At 45.0% G+C, this 15,803-nt stretch overlaps 1 protein-coding gene and 1 non-coding gene across 2 annotated transcripts; both read right to left on the bottom strand.

Moving 5' to 3' along the window:
* Positions 1 to 420: 420 nt before the first annotated feature.
* On the bottom strand, positions 421 to 492 carry TRNAG-CCC. Its single transcript has one exon. It is a non-coding gene; the product is annotated as a tRNA-Gly (tRNA).
* Positions 493 to 8,509: 8,017 nt separating this feature from the next.
* Positions 8,510 to 14,808, bottom strand: RAB31 (RAB31, member RAS oncogene family; the record flags this gene model as incomplete). Its single annotated transcript, XM_010156007.1, has 3 exons — positions 8,510 to 8,619; positions 12,825 to 12,931; positions 14,737 to 14,808. Coding segments are annotated over 3 exons (289 nt in total), but the record flags the coding sequence as incomplete, so codon positions are not given.
* Between the last annotated feature and the right edge of the window lie 995 nt (positions 14,809 to 15,803).

Below are 15,803 nucleotides of genomic sequence, written 5' to 3'. Positions count from 1 at the left end.
TGTACTTGTGCTTGGGATTGCCAAAATATGACCTAGAGGGAGTCTGAAAGCCATGACTGTCTGGTTTACATACAGGCATTTTTCAAAGACATTGCAGAAGCTCTAATAGCCCTAGTGTCATGGTTTACCCCAGCTTTTTGGAGCAGCTCAGGGTGTTTTGATTATATAGAAATTCTAGGGCTGCAGCTGCTGCTCAGGGTGGGAGATAAAGGATTGATTGCCAAAATATGACCTAGAGGGAGTCTGAAAGCCATGACTGTCTGGTTTACATACAGGCATTTTTCAAAGACATTGCAGAAGCTCTAATAGCCCTAGTGTCATGGTTTACCCCAGCTTTTTGGAGCAGCTCAGGGTGTTTTGATTATATAGAAATTCTAGGGCTGCAGCTGCTGCTCAGGGTGGGAGATAAAGGATTTTTTCCTGCACCAGCCGGGAATCGAACCCGGGTCACAAGAATGGGAATCTTGCATGATACCACTACACCACTGGACACAAGAGACTGCTCAAAGGTAGGGTTACCGAAACTGTCGTGGTTCTGAAGTGGATCACCCAGGTTAACAGGTGGGAAGCACTAAGGCAATTGCATCTCCTCCTTTCTGGAGTGTTTCAGTCAGGCTGAGGCAGCCCAGGTGGAAGGGCAGAGTCTGCTCCAATGCCCGGTACAGTTCCAACCCCTGCTACTGAATGTGAGACTTGTTACTGTCAAGAGATTAATCGGCACTCTGGGAGTTGCAGTTCTGAGAGTGCCAGAGGCAGAGAGATTGGGAAATGGGAGGGTGGATCAACAGGTAAACAAAATGAGATGAAAACCAGAGTAGGGAAGCAAGAGAGGCAACAGGGCCTGGGTGACAGCCCTGTGAGCAGAACAGGAAGGCAGGCAGATGGAGATTGCTCTGCTGCAGCTGGAAGCGGGATGCATCATCACAGTAATAAAACCTGCTCTCTTTGTGCATTTTTGAATGCGATGTTCCAGTTATAACCTGTGACATCCATTAGCCCAGTAAAATCAGGCTTGGAGTTGGGCTTCTGGGGTTTGTTTGTGGTTTTACCATTAAACAGTTTCATTCTTGAGCTGTACAAGGCTGCGGGAGAGCTTGGGAACAGCCTTAATTTGAGCGTAAGGAAAAAAGCCAACTGCTTACCACACCGACCAAGGGACAAACACAACAGGGCAATGCACCGATACCCATTCAGCGTGTAGCCGAACGGAAAGTGGATGCGATGTTCTGCAACGTGATCGACCTGAGCTGGCACATCCGGATGATGACGTCCCAGTCCAAAAGAAGCACAGTCCCAGTATCTAACACAACGACAACAGTTCTGCTAAGGGTAAGAAGCAAGACATCACGGTGCTGCACAGTGGTTTTCTGCACATTCACCCCACCTGTTCTCTGAAAATCGTGTGCAACTCATGTACAACTTCATTTTTTTTAGGGGACTGAGGGAGGGGGAGATTTTTTTTTTTTAGCACACGATGTGAAATACATTTCACTTGGCTCCTGAGTAGCAACCCAACAGCCCCCACAGCATCCTGATGATGCGACTGCTGTGGCTCACCTCAAAAAAGGCTGACTTCCTCACATAGTGCTACAACAGCTATATAATGGCCAGAACCAACTCCTAAAATTGCTGGCTGTATCACAGCAAGGTGAGGCCCGGCAAAGCACTGCTCTCTATAAACCTCATCAATAAAGCAGGGCCATCTGACAGAACAAAGCAGGCACATCACAGAATGGTTTGGGTTGGAAGGGACCTTAAAGACCATCTAGTTCCAAGCCCCCTGCCATGGGCAGGGACACCTTCCACTAGACCAGGTTGCTCAAAGCCTCATCCAGCCTGGCCTTGAACACTTCCAGGGATGGGGCATCCACAACTTCTCTGGGCAACCTGTTCCAGTGCTTCACCACCCTCTCCGGGAAGAACTTCTTCCTGATGTCTAACCTAAACCTCCCCACTTGCAATTTAAACCCGTTACCCCTTGTCCTGACACTACAGGCCCTTGTAAAAAGTCTCCCCCAGCTTCCTTGTAGGCCCCTTCAGGTACTGGAAGGCTGCAATAAGGTCCCCCCAGAGCTTCCTCTTCTCCAACAGTTTTGGCATTTGTACACAAGACTCTTTCTGCACCTGTAGGACTTACAGCAGCCTCACTTCTTCCCTCCCTAAATCCTTACATCCTTTGAAACCAGTCTCAGTGGTATTTTCGAAGTTCCCTATATCCCTCACATGGTTTATAAAGCTCAGCCCACTACTCAGCCTCTGCTTACTTTTTCTCCCCTACACCTGCTGTGAAGCAGCATCTCCCCAGCTGACAGAGACGACTGTTGTTTACTTCATGTTGTAGGTCTTCATTGTAAATATGTGCTACCTTGCATAAAGGATATTGCATAACTAAACATAGTTAACTTGCAATTATTTTCATACTTCCAATACCTAACAGCTTCTCCATGCAAGGAAAAAAAAAAAAAAGTTGTGTTGGGTTTTTGGTTTTTTGGTTTTGTTTCTCTTAAGCAAAAGAAAAGATTGCTGACACTGAAATTCTTGCTAGGGCAAGCACCAATACAGCTAGATTTTGCCCATTTAATTAAAATCTGCAAGAAACAAACCCCACCAATATTCATATCTGACATGCATTAAAGTAAACAACAGAATTCCTAACGACTTTAATGACTAAGAGATCCAACCTTGATCTGAGGCCCTGCTCTAATTAACTCTGGGCTGTTCCGGTTTATTTATTAGTTTATATTAAAGAGTTCTCCTATAGGGTTGGAGAGAAATCCAGGACCTCACAAGTCTAAGAGTAGTCCAAAGGCCAGTAAGTTTTGCTACATTTATTAAAATTTGAAAGCAAGAAGAGACCTAAACCTAGAAATACAGGGAGCATAGACTGTAAAGAATATACTCTCAAATACTTGTAATTTGGGACAACGTTTTTCTTTTCCATCCTTCCACAGCAGGTGGAAAGCTCCTACAAAAAATCCATTATGAGCTTGGGCTGCCTTAAAAGTGGGATGTGTAAATTGCTTTGCAACATAAACGTACTTGCTTTTCTTTAAATGCCTTTGGTAGCCCTCTTCACAGCAGTTAACGGATCAGCACATCAGCAGGTAACAGGATCAAAAACATCAAACTTCCACAGAGCTCAACAGTTGTCCATCTGCAATCCCATCCCCCCAAGCCCGTTTGAGTCAGTGCGAACACTGAACATCCGCAGGAAAGGATCCCCCCACCCCACCCCCTTACAGAGACAGGTGTTTCACACATTCCTCTCTCGTTTGTCCAGTATTCAACTGGTTAAACTGTGAGCTCTAGGGGCTGGGTTTGGTTTTTTTTAAATCTCCCAGTATTTCTAGGAAACGAGTATTTGGGTTACATTAAATATTCAATCTACAAGCTGCTGGCAAGGCATCAGGAAATCAATAGCTTCATACATTTATAACTGAGCATTTACCACATGAAAGGCTGTATACCGAGACAGAAACTCTCTGCCCTAATTAGGAAGCCCCGGCTGGGAAGAACATCCTTATGTGGATTTGTAAATCTCAGCTTGTCTCTCCTTCTCACAGTACTAGCATCGGTAAGATCGAGCGTGCTGACAACTCATTTTTCCACAGAGGGACTCCGATCCTCCCTCTCATCATTGAGAGAAGATACTGAAATACTTCAATCTTGCCCCCACTGGCAGCACACCCATCTCCAACATTTGCCAGACTTCAAAAAAAAAAAAGAAAAAACCAACACCCATCATAATTTTTTTTTTTTGATTATTTTTTTTTTTTTTTTTGTTTAAGCACGAGTTCATTTCACATTTCACTTAGGTATCCTTCAGCGGCTTCCTCGTCCCACCGCCTGGTTACCTTTGGACCTACTGACACAGACCAGTATCTGCCTGGGAGGTACAGCCTCGGCTCCCTCACTCACGGAGGACGGCGTTTACGTCAGCTCCTAACCCGTATCTGGGGCACCTTCGCGCTCAGGTAACAACAACACACGCCGAAGTGGAACAGCTGGGTGGGTGCCAGATCTGAATGGGATAACTAAGGCTTGTTTGGGTTGTCAAGCCAACGGGTGTCTGACAGACTGCAGGGGTGTGATCGCGACCCAAAGACAGCACGCTCGGGGCAGCTCTTTTAGTCACCGGGCTGCCTTCCCGGGCACAAGCGGTGCTCAGTGGAATAAAGCTCCACAACCAAGAAGGGACAAATACAGAACTGGTATGACCCCCTGCACAGGCACAACTTTATCCCATGTTATGCTGCTACCGTCTAATACATTCCTGGCATTTTTGCTGCCGCTGAAGTATAAACTAGCACCTCTGTGCCTATGATTCTTCTAAGGCTGGGAATGAAAAATTAATAACATTTGATCCTACAGACACTCAGCTCTTAAAGAACAACTACTGGAACACATGAAAACCCACTATAATCTTAAGCCCTTTTTATGTCAAGAACCTTTCAGGAAAGACACTGGGAAAAAATTAGCCCAAGTGGGCTAAAATACAACTGTACTGAAAATATTCTTTCCTTGTTTACAGGGAAATGAAACAGCCACGTGGTGTTTCGCAGTCGCAGCAAGCCTGCTCCCAGGCGCTGCTAGATGTAACCAGGCTGAGCGCAGCGGCTTGATGCAGCTCCTGGCTGTTGTCCCTCTGGGATTTCGGATTCACTCTGAGCGAGTCTGAAAGCACACCGGCACAACAGCCAGGAGCTGCGCCAGTGAACCCTCTCCAGCACGGAGAACGCCGCCTTTGCAGACTCTTGTGCCCGGTCTGCCTCCTCAGCCTTATCTGCCTGCTTACACCAGCTGCAGAGTCCCCCCCCTCTTCCTGCCAGATTTGCCCCGTCTTCAAAAAAATCAGAAACTTTTACTGATTCTAGTCTTTCCCATTTCTTATTTTCTTGAGAAAAATTAAGGACAACGGATTTGCGTTCAGAGTGTGCTACTAAGACATCCCTCAAAGCAGTCGAATCCTGAGGAAAAACTTAAAGAAAACCTTGTTAAGTGTGTAATATAACCACCTTAGAAATTATCTATAATCTCTATAACCATTTCTCCAAGATCTATCTGGCTGTCAGCAAAACACCCCAGTTCCCCTTTTATTTTCCGCCTTCTTTATATCATTACGCTGAGTAATTTTTCCCCATTACACTGTTTCACTCCATTCACAACATTCTCCCTGGAAAAGAGACAGTTGTTAGACACCTTAGGAAGGAAAAAAAATGATTATGGTACAATACCCCTGGGAAATGAAAAGTGTAAGCAAGCGGGAGGTAAAATTTTTAGCTCAATTAAAGTGTAGTCTACCCTTTCTGTCTGGGGTATCAATTTCAAGAAGGTTTTTAATGGAGAAATTTTCCACGAATATTGGAATATCCTTCCAAATCCAGGCAACACATACAGTCTGCCTACAAGACCCAGGGTAAAGAGAGGCTTCTGTCTCCCTGTTCAGGGGGCGGGGAGCTGCCCCTCTACAGCAGCACAAAGAGACGGGCACGCACTCTCGGGAAGCGTCAGAGCCAAACCGAAGCTGCAGCACGACTTCTGGAGCACCCCCCACACACACCCCGTTAGTCAACAGGGCAGGAGACGTGGCCACAGAGAGACTTCACCCTGAAAAGGCAGAAACGCTGCCGTGCAACTTAGGCACACTCAGACCTTTTTTGGAAATTGCACAGAGACTGAAGGGGTGTAAAACGTCCGTCACCCATCCCCTCTGCCCAGTCATGATCATACTAATTAATTCTCCTGCTAATCAAGCATTTCTCACTTGGTTTCCACTACGTTTCTCTAAACACAGACTGCCAACTCTCTCCCTTCTCTCCACCGAGTACTTGGTAAGGTCACGAGTACATCCACCGAGACTAAATATTTCTATATATAGAAATAATTGCCTGCGGAATTAAGTGCACTTGCCTGGGTATCTAGTTCACACTAAACTTAATTTAGCTGATTTTCCTCATCTATTATATCCATTATTAGGGACAGTGCACGCTGCCAGCTGCAGCACTGCCTATCAAAGACGGAAACTAATCATCTAATTACGTGGCAAGGATGAGCTTCTCCGTGAGAACATTTACAAGCATCGGATCAGACCATCGAGTCAAGTGTCACAAGGAAGAACCGGTTCCTCCACACAGCCGTGTTACACACTCCTCCTTTTCCGAAGGAGGTAAAGGAAAGGTAGTGCATTCTAGGAATATCAGTTCTCATGAACCGTTTCAAATACAGCCCATGCCCGCGAAGCAAACGCTTGAACAGGCCCCATCTCAAAGCGTGGTAGGTAATATGAGCTCATTATGAGTATGTAAAATAAAATTAATAACCCCTCCCCCCTGAAACTTAAGGGAAACAAAGTTGAGTTTCTGGGCATGCTGTCTCCTAGGCCTCTGCACCCCAAAACAGGATTCAGGGAGAGCAGGAACCGCCAGTAGTGGAAGACCATCAAGTCATGGAGCTCTTAAATCTCAACCCATACAAGCCTGAGGATGCAGGGTGAGCAAGCCAATGTCACTGCACGGCCATTCTCCATCACGCCTATCATTTTTGAAAGGTGGTGGAGAACGAGGGAGGTCTCCTGTGACTGAAGGATATTCTGTCCGTCTTCAAAAAGGGGAATAGCAAACCACGGATCTGCAGGTTGGTTAGCCTCACTCTGCTTCTTGAGAAAACCACGGAGCACATCCTCTCAGAAGCTGCTTCTGAGCACATAAAGGTGAAGAAGGTGACTGGGACTAGTCAGCATGGACTTACTGAGGGTAAACCATGTCCAATCAACCTGGTTGCCCTAAATGATAGTATGACTAGATCTGATTGAGCGACAGCACTGGATGTGTTCTACCATGGCTTTAGCAAGGTTTTTGATACTTTCTCCTATGGCATCCTGGTACATCCAAGTTGGGATATCATAGTCTAGATAGGCAGACTGTTACCTGTGTGAAAAACTAGCTGGATCATCAGACTTAAAGGACAGTAGTAAACAGTATGTATCTACCTGTAGGTCAGTTACAAGTGGAGTTCCTTGTTTAATACCTTTTATTAGTGGCCTGAAAAAGGAAAAAATTTTTATCCACTTCAACCCTCAGGTGGTCCCCAACTGAGAGGAGCGTTCCACACCCTTGAGGGCAGGGCTACTGTTGAGAGGGCCTTAGGCTGGAGAGAGGAATGGGCCAACAGGAGCCTTATGTGGTTCAGAAAGGACAAATGCCAAGCCCTGCTTCTGGGAAGGAAGAGCCTTTAGCTATGATGTCTCATAGCTGTCTCATATGATGGCTGGGGGCTGGCTGCCTGGGAAGCAGCTCTGCCAAAAAGAGGGGCAGCACGGTGAGCACGGGGCAGCAGCACGCCCTGGCAGCAAAGACGGCATCTTAACTCACGCCAACAAGAGCCAAGCCAGCAGATCAGGTGAAGTGGTTATCTCCTTCTAGATACGGTCTCACACAAGCTGGGTAACGCATACCGTTTTGGTCCCCAAGATACAAGAAAAATGCTGACAAACTGGCGCAAGTTCAGAGAAGGGACATCAAGACAGCCAAGGGGGCTGGAGCTCTTGCCCCGTGAGGAGAGACTGAGGAAATGGGGCCTGTTCTGCCTGGAGGTGAGATGGCTTTGGGGCACCGCAAAGCTGCCTGCCAGTACCTGTGGGGAGGGCTGCGGAGAAGACACAGCCAGGCTCTTCACTGACAGGCTTCCAGGACAACGAGTAACGATGGCCGTGATTTGAATCAGGAGAGGTTATGACTTGATACACGGCGGGGGGGATGCCACTGCAAGGGCTATTTAAACACTGGACTCTGCTGCTCAGAGAGGCTGCGGAACCTCTGCTCTTGGGCCCAGCTAGACAATAGCCCGAGGAACCTGGTCTGAATTCACTATCAAGTCTGCTTTGAGCGGGAAGTTGGACTGAAGGTCTCCTGATACCCCTTCCAGCCCTCCAAGTCCTTCCCACTTGCAGCCAGAGACCAAAACTGGAACCCCTAGAAGGCAAGCTGAACAATACATTTTTTCTTCTCCTCACGAGGAATGTCAGTCTCATCGTGTTTAGAAGACCTGGAGAGAAAATATTTTTTTTAAACGGATTCCACCGCAATGACTGTTTTCTGCTTATCGTAGCCCTCCAGGCACATCTCTCAGCATTCAAGTTTTTATCAACTTGATGATAAGATCAACAGTATCGCCTCTACAGCAGGCTTGGTCTGCAACAGAAGATGTGACCCAGGTCAGGATTTATATGCAGATTTAGAAGGAACAGACTTACCCCATATCTACTGTCTACCATGTTTTGCTCTGGCATATTCAAAGTTAGTCAATTTACAGCTGCATAAACAGCAGCCATACCACTGGCCCAGTGGATTTCTTTACGTCCTTAGGAAAAAAGTTTATAGACCCAAAACAGACAGCTATTTTCAGAAGACCTCCGAACAATTGCAGGTAAGTGAATAAATAGAGAAACAAACAAACAAATGGATTGCTGGATAATTTAATAAATAAATAGATAAATAGAGGGAGCACTTACTGATTCCTTGGAAAAGTTCTTCAATGTTAACAGCATTCTTTGCACTGGTTTCAACAACAATTGCACCTATAGACTCTGCATATTCTTTGGCATCCTTCATAGGAACCTCCCTACAAAAGAAAAAAAAAAAGTTCACAAATAAAAAGAAACCAAATTTTTAAAAAGCAGGTTAATTTTGGGGGGGGAAAGACCTCAAAAACAGCCTAATCAGAAAGGCATTAGTATGCTCCTCTTCCCTGCAAAAGTAGTACTATCTTTCTTCTTCCTATGGCATTTAGACCAAGGTCAGCATGGGAGAAGACTCAAGGGAGGGGATTCCCCCCTCTACTCTGCTCTTGTGAGACCCCACCTGGAGTACCCAAACCATTCTATCACAAATAACCCTGTCTTCTCAAATTTCTTCCTTTATTGTTGTTTGAAATAGTAAGGGGAATGCTTACTATTGGGTTGGAAGGGACCTTAAAGACCATCTAGTTCCAACCCCCCTGCCATGGACAGGGACACCTTCCACTAGACCAGGTTGCTCAAAGCCTCATCCAGCCTGGCCTTGAACACTTCCAGGGATGGGGCATCCACAGCTTCTCTGGGCAACCTGTTCCAGTGCTTCACCACCCTCTCCAGGAAGAGCTTCTTCCTGATATCTAATCTAAACCTCCCCACTTTCAATTTAAACCCATTCCCCCTTGTCCTGTCACTACAGGCCCTTGTAGAAAGTCTCCCCCAGCTTCCTTGTAGCCCCTTCAGGTACTGGAAGGAGCTATAAGGTCTCCCCGGAGCCTTCTCTTCTTCAGGCTGAACAAGCCCACCTCTCTCAGCCTGTCCCCATAGCAGAGGGGCTCCAGCGCTCTGAGCACCTTGTGGACCTCCTCTGGACTTGCTACAATCAGTCTACATCCTTCTTATTTAATGAAGACTTTCAACCTGCTGTAATTTAGATGAGAAAGCAAAGTTCAGGAACAAAGGAAAAGGTAAAACAGCAGCAAGTGACAATATTCCAAGGAAGCATCACAAAACCTCTCAGCCTTCTCTGATGACATTTTTACAGGAAGCCTACAAACGTCCACGGCATGTGGGCAACACGCATCAGGCCACCCAGTGCTGCCGGCACCGAGAAGGCAAGTGGAGTTATCATAATCTGGATGTCAACCTTGCTAAGATGCTACCTCATCAAAAAGGAAAAGCACAAATGCTTGAACTCCAAGCAGAGAGGTGAATACACCCAAGAAGGGGCGAAGAGAGAAGGCGTCAAGAACCACCAACAGAGTGCTAAGAAAGTGTTGTTCCAGGACTAAGGGGAAAGTTACGGGAATACCTATTTTGAATGATGTCAAATACTTCATTTTATCCTTTCCAAATAATTCTATTGATTCAGTCTCCCTTGAGATTTTCTTAATAATTACTGAATAAAGAAATACTCTGAACGTACAGAGGGAGGATCCGAGCATGACATTCTGCTGAACTCTCTAACTGAGGATCTGGTAATTTCCAGTGAACACAATTTGTTAAGAATGTGCACCATACTTTTAGGGACATAAACATTTCTTAGCTGCTGTTATGACTACTGACTTCTATAATGCTCAGAAAGTATTTTGGACACAAACAACATTCTAACATTGAAGTCTCAGCTCCTGTCTCTGAAACTACTTTCAACTGGCCTGTCAGAAGGACAGAACACGTATGAGAAGGAAAAGCCTGTTATTTAGAAGCACGCCAAACGCTCAACAGCACTGGAGTTGACAGTACTATAACAAAGTTGAAGATTTATACTAAAGAAGATTGCCTGCCTACCTGCAGAAACTCCTTCAGAGTGGAGAAGGAATTTTACTTCAACAGTGCCAAAACCTGCTGATAGCCTATTAACAACACTGAGAAAAGCAGCATGACCCAAGAGTGTCCCAAATCCATCTTGGCAGCTAAAAACCAAATTTTAGAAGCTGAATGAGGAAGGTAACATGACAAATGATTATGAGAAATAGTGCCAGTCTTTTCCCAAAGGAAGAGAATCAGTTCTTATTGCTTCCATTCGGTCCTCCTTACGTTATCTCCTGCAGTCACAGAGATGGCAGAATCAAATCAACTTGAACTGGGTCAGCTTCTCCTCTTTAGCAACGATTTACGATGGTCTTAAAAAGAGCTGTCTCACTCATACCCAGCAAAACATCTGCCAAAAGTTCTACAAAACTAGAGAGAGATGCCAAAAATGCCTACAAAGAGCAGCTGGCTCCTGTGCCATCATCTTATTTTTAAATTCTCTGTGCCCAAAAGGCACGTTTATTTTCTGCTCATTGGAAACAACCTGATAAACTGGTGACACATTTCACCTAAAAATCATTTTTACTGAAGTAAATTCCAAGTAAATCAAGCAGCCAGAGAATGCATACAGCTGCATGTACTGCATAAGCAATCAGGTTTCTGGAAGAACTGTGAAAACATATCACGTAAGAGGTAATCTGCTCTTTATTTTTCCACCAAAATCTCTTCGGAAACATCACTGGATGACTTTAGAAACAAAAAAAGGACAGGGGGAATGCAGAAAGAATAACTGCATGAAAAAAAAATATTCTCAAAACTAATCATAATTATGGGGAGAATAAAGCCCCTCCCTAAAAAAAGAAAAGGCTGAGAGACATGAGCTCAGGGAGGACAGCGAGGACCATGCCAACACCAGAACCTTCTGTGCATGGAAGAGCTGCACTGGTTGAACAGGAGCAAGAAACGGGCCATCAGTAGGCAACAGGTAGTGTTTGAGAAAAAACATGGTTGTGGGAAGATCCCTGTCACCCTGTGAGGAATCCCGGTACTCTCCCAACATTTCTGGGCTGCGGGTTTTTCTTCATGCCCCCAAGTTAAGCTGCCTCTGGTGGAACAGTATTTCAAAGCTCGCTGCCATAGCAAATGCTACCAAAAGCAGGGGGAGGGCTGGTGACGGATTCTTTTGCAATTGGTGTCATTCGTCACACTCTCCAAACGTATCGCCCTTGGTTTAATCAGGCAACTGTATTGCTGGGAACACTTAAGCAATAAATTTAAAGTAACTCCCTCTCGGGGCAACTGAAAACTCGGATTTGTGTAACTGGGTTTTGGTTTCATTTTTATAAATCATCCTTTCCTCTTTTTTTCTACTTCTTATTTGGAAACCTTTAGTTTTGCCTCGTAGGGCTCTGTTGCCTCACGTTAACAAGCCTATCACAACATCATCTAGGAGATGCCAATACACTATCCATGTCCCCGATTCTTAGCCCAACAGAAACTAGGAGTCTTCTAGCGTCAGGGCTTATCCAGGTGTTACAGAAAGCAGCAACTCACGGTTTTGGGTTGGCTCATGGCTGAGAGAGGGGTGGGGGGGACACACCAAAAAAAACCCCCACAACCATCATGCAAAGACCTATACAGGTCCAATCCTTCTATATGCCTCGATTCAGTAAAACTCTGCTTCGCTTACCTGAAGTTACACACGTGCTTCAGGGCTCTGGTGAACCTGGGCCAAAATAATGCTTATAAAACAACTGGGGCTTATGTTTGAAAAACCCTGAGAAGCTATGAGGGTCTAAGAGGAAAGCATTAAATATGCCCGTGAGCCTGCACTCATAGTTGGAAGCAAGAAACAGAGTCATGGGCTGACACAAGGGATCACTACTGTACAGCAGAATGGGCTTCCATTTCCAGAAAAGATAAATGCAACCCAAAAGGAGAGCTAACACAAGAAGAGTGACTGTAGCTTCACTCTCACCCCAAATAGCATCATCTCGGCTCTTCTCCTGGGGAGCAGATTCAACCCCCTCCCCTTTTACCCAGGAGGTTCTTTGGTTACACAAGTTGTACTTGTGGCTACACTCCTCAAAAAATGAAAATACACTTTCTACACCCAGTCTCATGGGACAGTTTCAATTGCTGCAAAGCGCAAAGCCCAGGTTCTGAATGCCTCTCGGTGAACACCACTATCCTACCTCAGGCCCATCCTTCTAGCTTTACCCTGCTGGTTTGGCTCGTGGCTTCATACCTTCTGCACCTTTTAACGTGAATGAAAGGGGGAAAAAAAGAACAAATTTCCATTCCCAGCAGCTCAGGAGCTAAAAGGGGTAGATTACACAAATACCCAAGAAGGGCAGTAAAAGAGAGGTTACAAACAGGTACATCGTTTAAGCTGCGCTGCTGCAGGTGAGGTTGTACATTGGTAGAACCACTGGTGACAGGAAAGACTGGATACAGCTGACCAAAATTATACACTATTACAACAACACAAACCGAATTGGTTACCTGAAGGAAGGAAATACCATTACTGAAATCAAAACAACAAGAGAAATGCATGTATTACCTGATATCAGAAAGATCACATTTGTTCCCAGCGATGGCCATTACAATGTTCTCAGGACCATGTTCTTTTAGCTCTTTCACCCATTTCTTCAAAGTATGAAATGAATCCTAAGTCAGAGAAATAACAAATAAGCTAACACCTTAGTCTCTGTTGAGGGATTTGCTTATATTCTGAAGTTAGAGGGACACAGCTTTGACAGTATTAATGCAATAATAGTTTTACAGGTCACAAGACTGGAAGATTGCTCTACCTATGTGATCTGCTTTTCAAACTTCAGGTCGTAAGACTTCCCTAAATTAATTCTTGAACTTGGACACTTACCCCTGTGGCTCCCCAAAGCAGCACTGATTGTTTGGGGTATTTTTTAAATTAATGTTTTGCGATGAAGAAACTGCCACAGCTCTTTTGAGTTTGGCTAGTAGCTAACTTCCCGCACTTTTAACGTGAGCTTCATTTGCCTAATTTCAACTTCTGCCCAGCAGATTACCGTCACTATCACATTCTCCGTAACATCCAGGACAGCTTTCACAGTCACCCCCTCTCCTGCGCATCTCTCAGTCTCTGATCTGCTAAACCTCAATTTACTCATGAAACCAAAGAGAGAGGTGACAATTCACCTGGCTTTTTCCCTCCCAAGTACAAAATTTAAACACTTTTTGATGCTACCTACCTTTTAACAGTAAATTTTCCATTTCTTTACAGCAATGACCTAACAGCATTAAAATCACTTTTGTTCCTAGAGACACTATTTATAACGCATGGCTGAAATTATCACTGAAACTCCAAGTGAGCTCCCAAATAGGTTATAAATCATTTTTTCCCCTTCAGAAATGCACTTGAGAGTTGTGTCTATATCAGCAATGGCTGTATCAGGGAAAGCACTATCGGTCATTTGGGGAAAAGCCATCCATTCTGCTTTAATGATCAGCGCTGCATAGGAAGCGTCAGAAAGCAAAATACACGCTGACCTTCCTCTCCTGTTTTCCCCTCTTTATTCTGAGAGCTGTTCCACATGAGCTTGGAGAAAGGCTAGCAAAACAAAATTCTGTTCTTACAATGCATTACAAAATCAGCTGTAAAGGTATTTAAATTGAAAGTAAGTACCAATCCAGCATGATTCACTCTTCCTCATCTTTTCTTGGCAAATTAGCGAAGGAGAACGGTACTGCTGCGCAACAGCGGCCACCGCCACCAGCCACAGATCATTACACTAACGCACCGGAGAACCAACCCAGCCCTCTCAACCTAGTAGTAAATAATTCCATTGGCAGGAAGGGAATACAACGCTAGTGAACTGTCACGACCATCCATCCATTATGCCTCCTCTAACTCAGCTTTACCAGCAGGGGTTTCCTTCAAAAGCAGTGGCAGAGGCATTCAGCCAGGACCTCTTAGCCTCCTCTGCCTGAGAAACGAGCAAGAGCAGTTTAGGATCTGAAAATACAATTTTCACTCCAAATGAATAATGTTGAGACAAAAGGTCAGAGACTGAAACCAGCAATGAGATAATAAAAGTTGAGACATAAGTCCTACAATGCAAACATGAGATTATATGCTTAGTTAAAACTTCATTAGTTTTAAAATCAGTAATATGCAAACAACTGGATTCCTGTTCAGTTGATAAAGCAGGCAGCTGCTTTTTGTAGCACAAATTCAATTCCATACAGAGAACACAGGCGGTGGGAGGGAGTATTGCAGGATATTATCCCGTCTACTTAGCCAGAGGAAATCCAAAGAAACTCTGATGAAGTGCAGTCTCCAACCTTTTCTCTAGATGAAGTTTAAACAACACAGAAGCAGGACTTTCTAGGATTAACATATAAATACTTCAGCAGTTGGCTGTGGGTTTTCACTCCAACTCCAGCCCAAGCAGAGGCGTTAACACAGGCAAAAAGCGTACAGGAGGTCTTACCTGCTTGGTGATATCATAAACGATCACGGCTGCTGCTGAAACTCGGTAGTACAATGGGGCCAAGGAATGAAACTGTTAGAACATAAACCCCCCAACCAAAAAATAAGTCATTAATGAATCAGAATTGTCACACACTTTGTTAAGTCAAAGACTTGCCACGGTGGGCTCACTGACTTTCTTTCACCCCACAGAGAACAGACCTCTTCAATGGTTGCCTGTTTCTGATTTCCCTTAAACGCCAAGAAGCAGAGCTCCCTCATCTCCTGCTGTTCTTCATCCCGCTGGATTTAGGCCATCAGTGCTTACCGGTTCAACATGACTTTTCTGTTACAGGGCAGGGACCCTGAGGACAAGTGCTGACATGAAGATCACCTAATACCTGGAGGCCTCACCTGACCACACACAGACCCCTTCCCCTGGCAAACCACAACATTTTGTGGTTGTAACAGACCGGATTCAGCTTGGGTTCGAGTTTTATTAAACACTGCAAATGACGGGGATAAAATACAATACGTCACCGAACTCTGAACGCCTGCCCTGTTTACTGATCCTCTACTGTGAGAGGTATGGTGAAAAACATGGCTTCCTGCAGTTTAAGTTACCCTTCAGCTTTTTGTTTCAAGGGAAACACCCTTTAAGAAACAAAAAAAGGCAATAAATACGTTTGTTATAACAACAGTTTGCCAATGAACAGCATGTTTTTCAAAATTTACCACGACTAAGCGGCCGATTTAGAATTTCAGCTTATAATTACACAGAAAAAGGAAGTAAAAAAAAAAAAAAAGCCTTCCCACCGATTCAACTAAACCCAGTCTTAAGCAAACCTAAAGCGACCCTTCTTGGAAAACGCATTCCGTCTCACGGCACTCGCGCCGACACGTCCCACAGTCTTAAGCAAACCTAAAGCGACCTTTCTTCGAAAACGCATTCTGTCTCACGGCACTTGTGCTGACGCGTCCCGGATTTCTACCCGCAAAGCGATCTGCAAGCACTTCACGTAACGCCGCGGCTCGTAACCGCGGGCTACTCCTAAACAAACGCGCCGTTAGGGCGGGGTTCCCACGGGC

This window comes from Eurypyga helias, unplaced genomic scaffold, assembly GCF_000690775.1.
Source record: "Eurypyga helias isolate BGI_N326 unplaced genomic scaffold, ASM69077v1 scaffold287, whole genome shotgun sequence".
NCBI lineage: Eukaryota > Metazoa > Chordata > Aves > Eurypygiformes > Eurypygidae > Eurypyga > Eurypyga helias.
The sequence above is the reverse complement of the archived record's forward strand: the minus strand, read 5'-3'. Positions and strand labels throughout refer to the sequence as shown.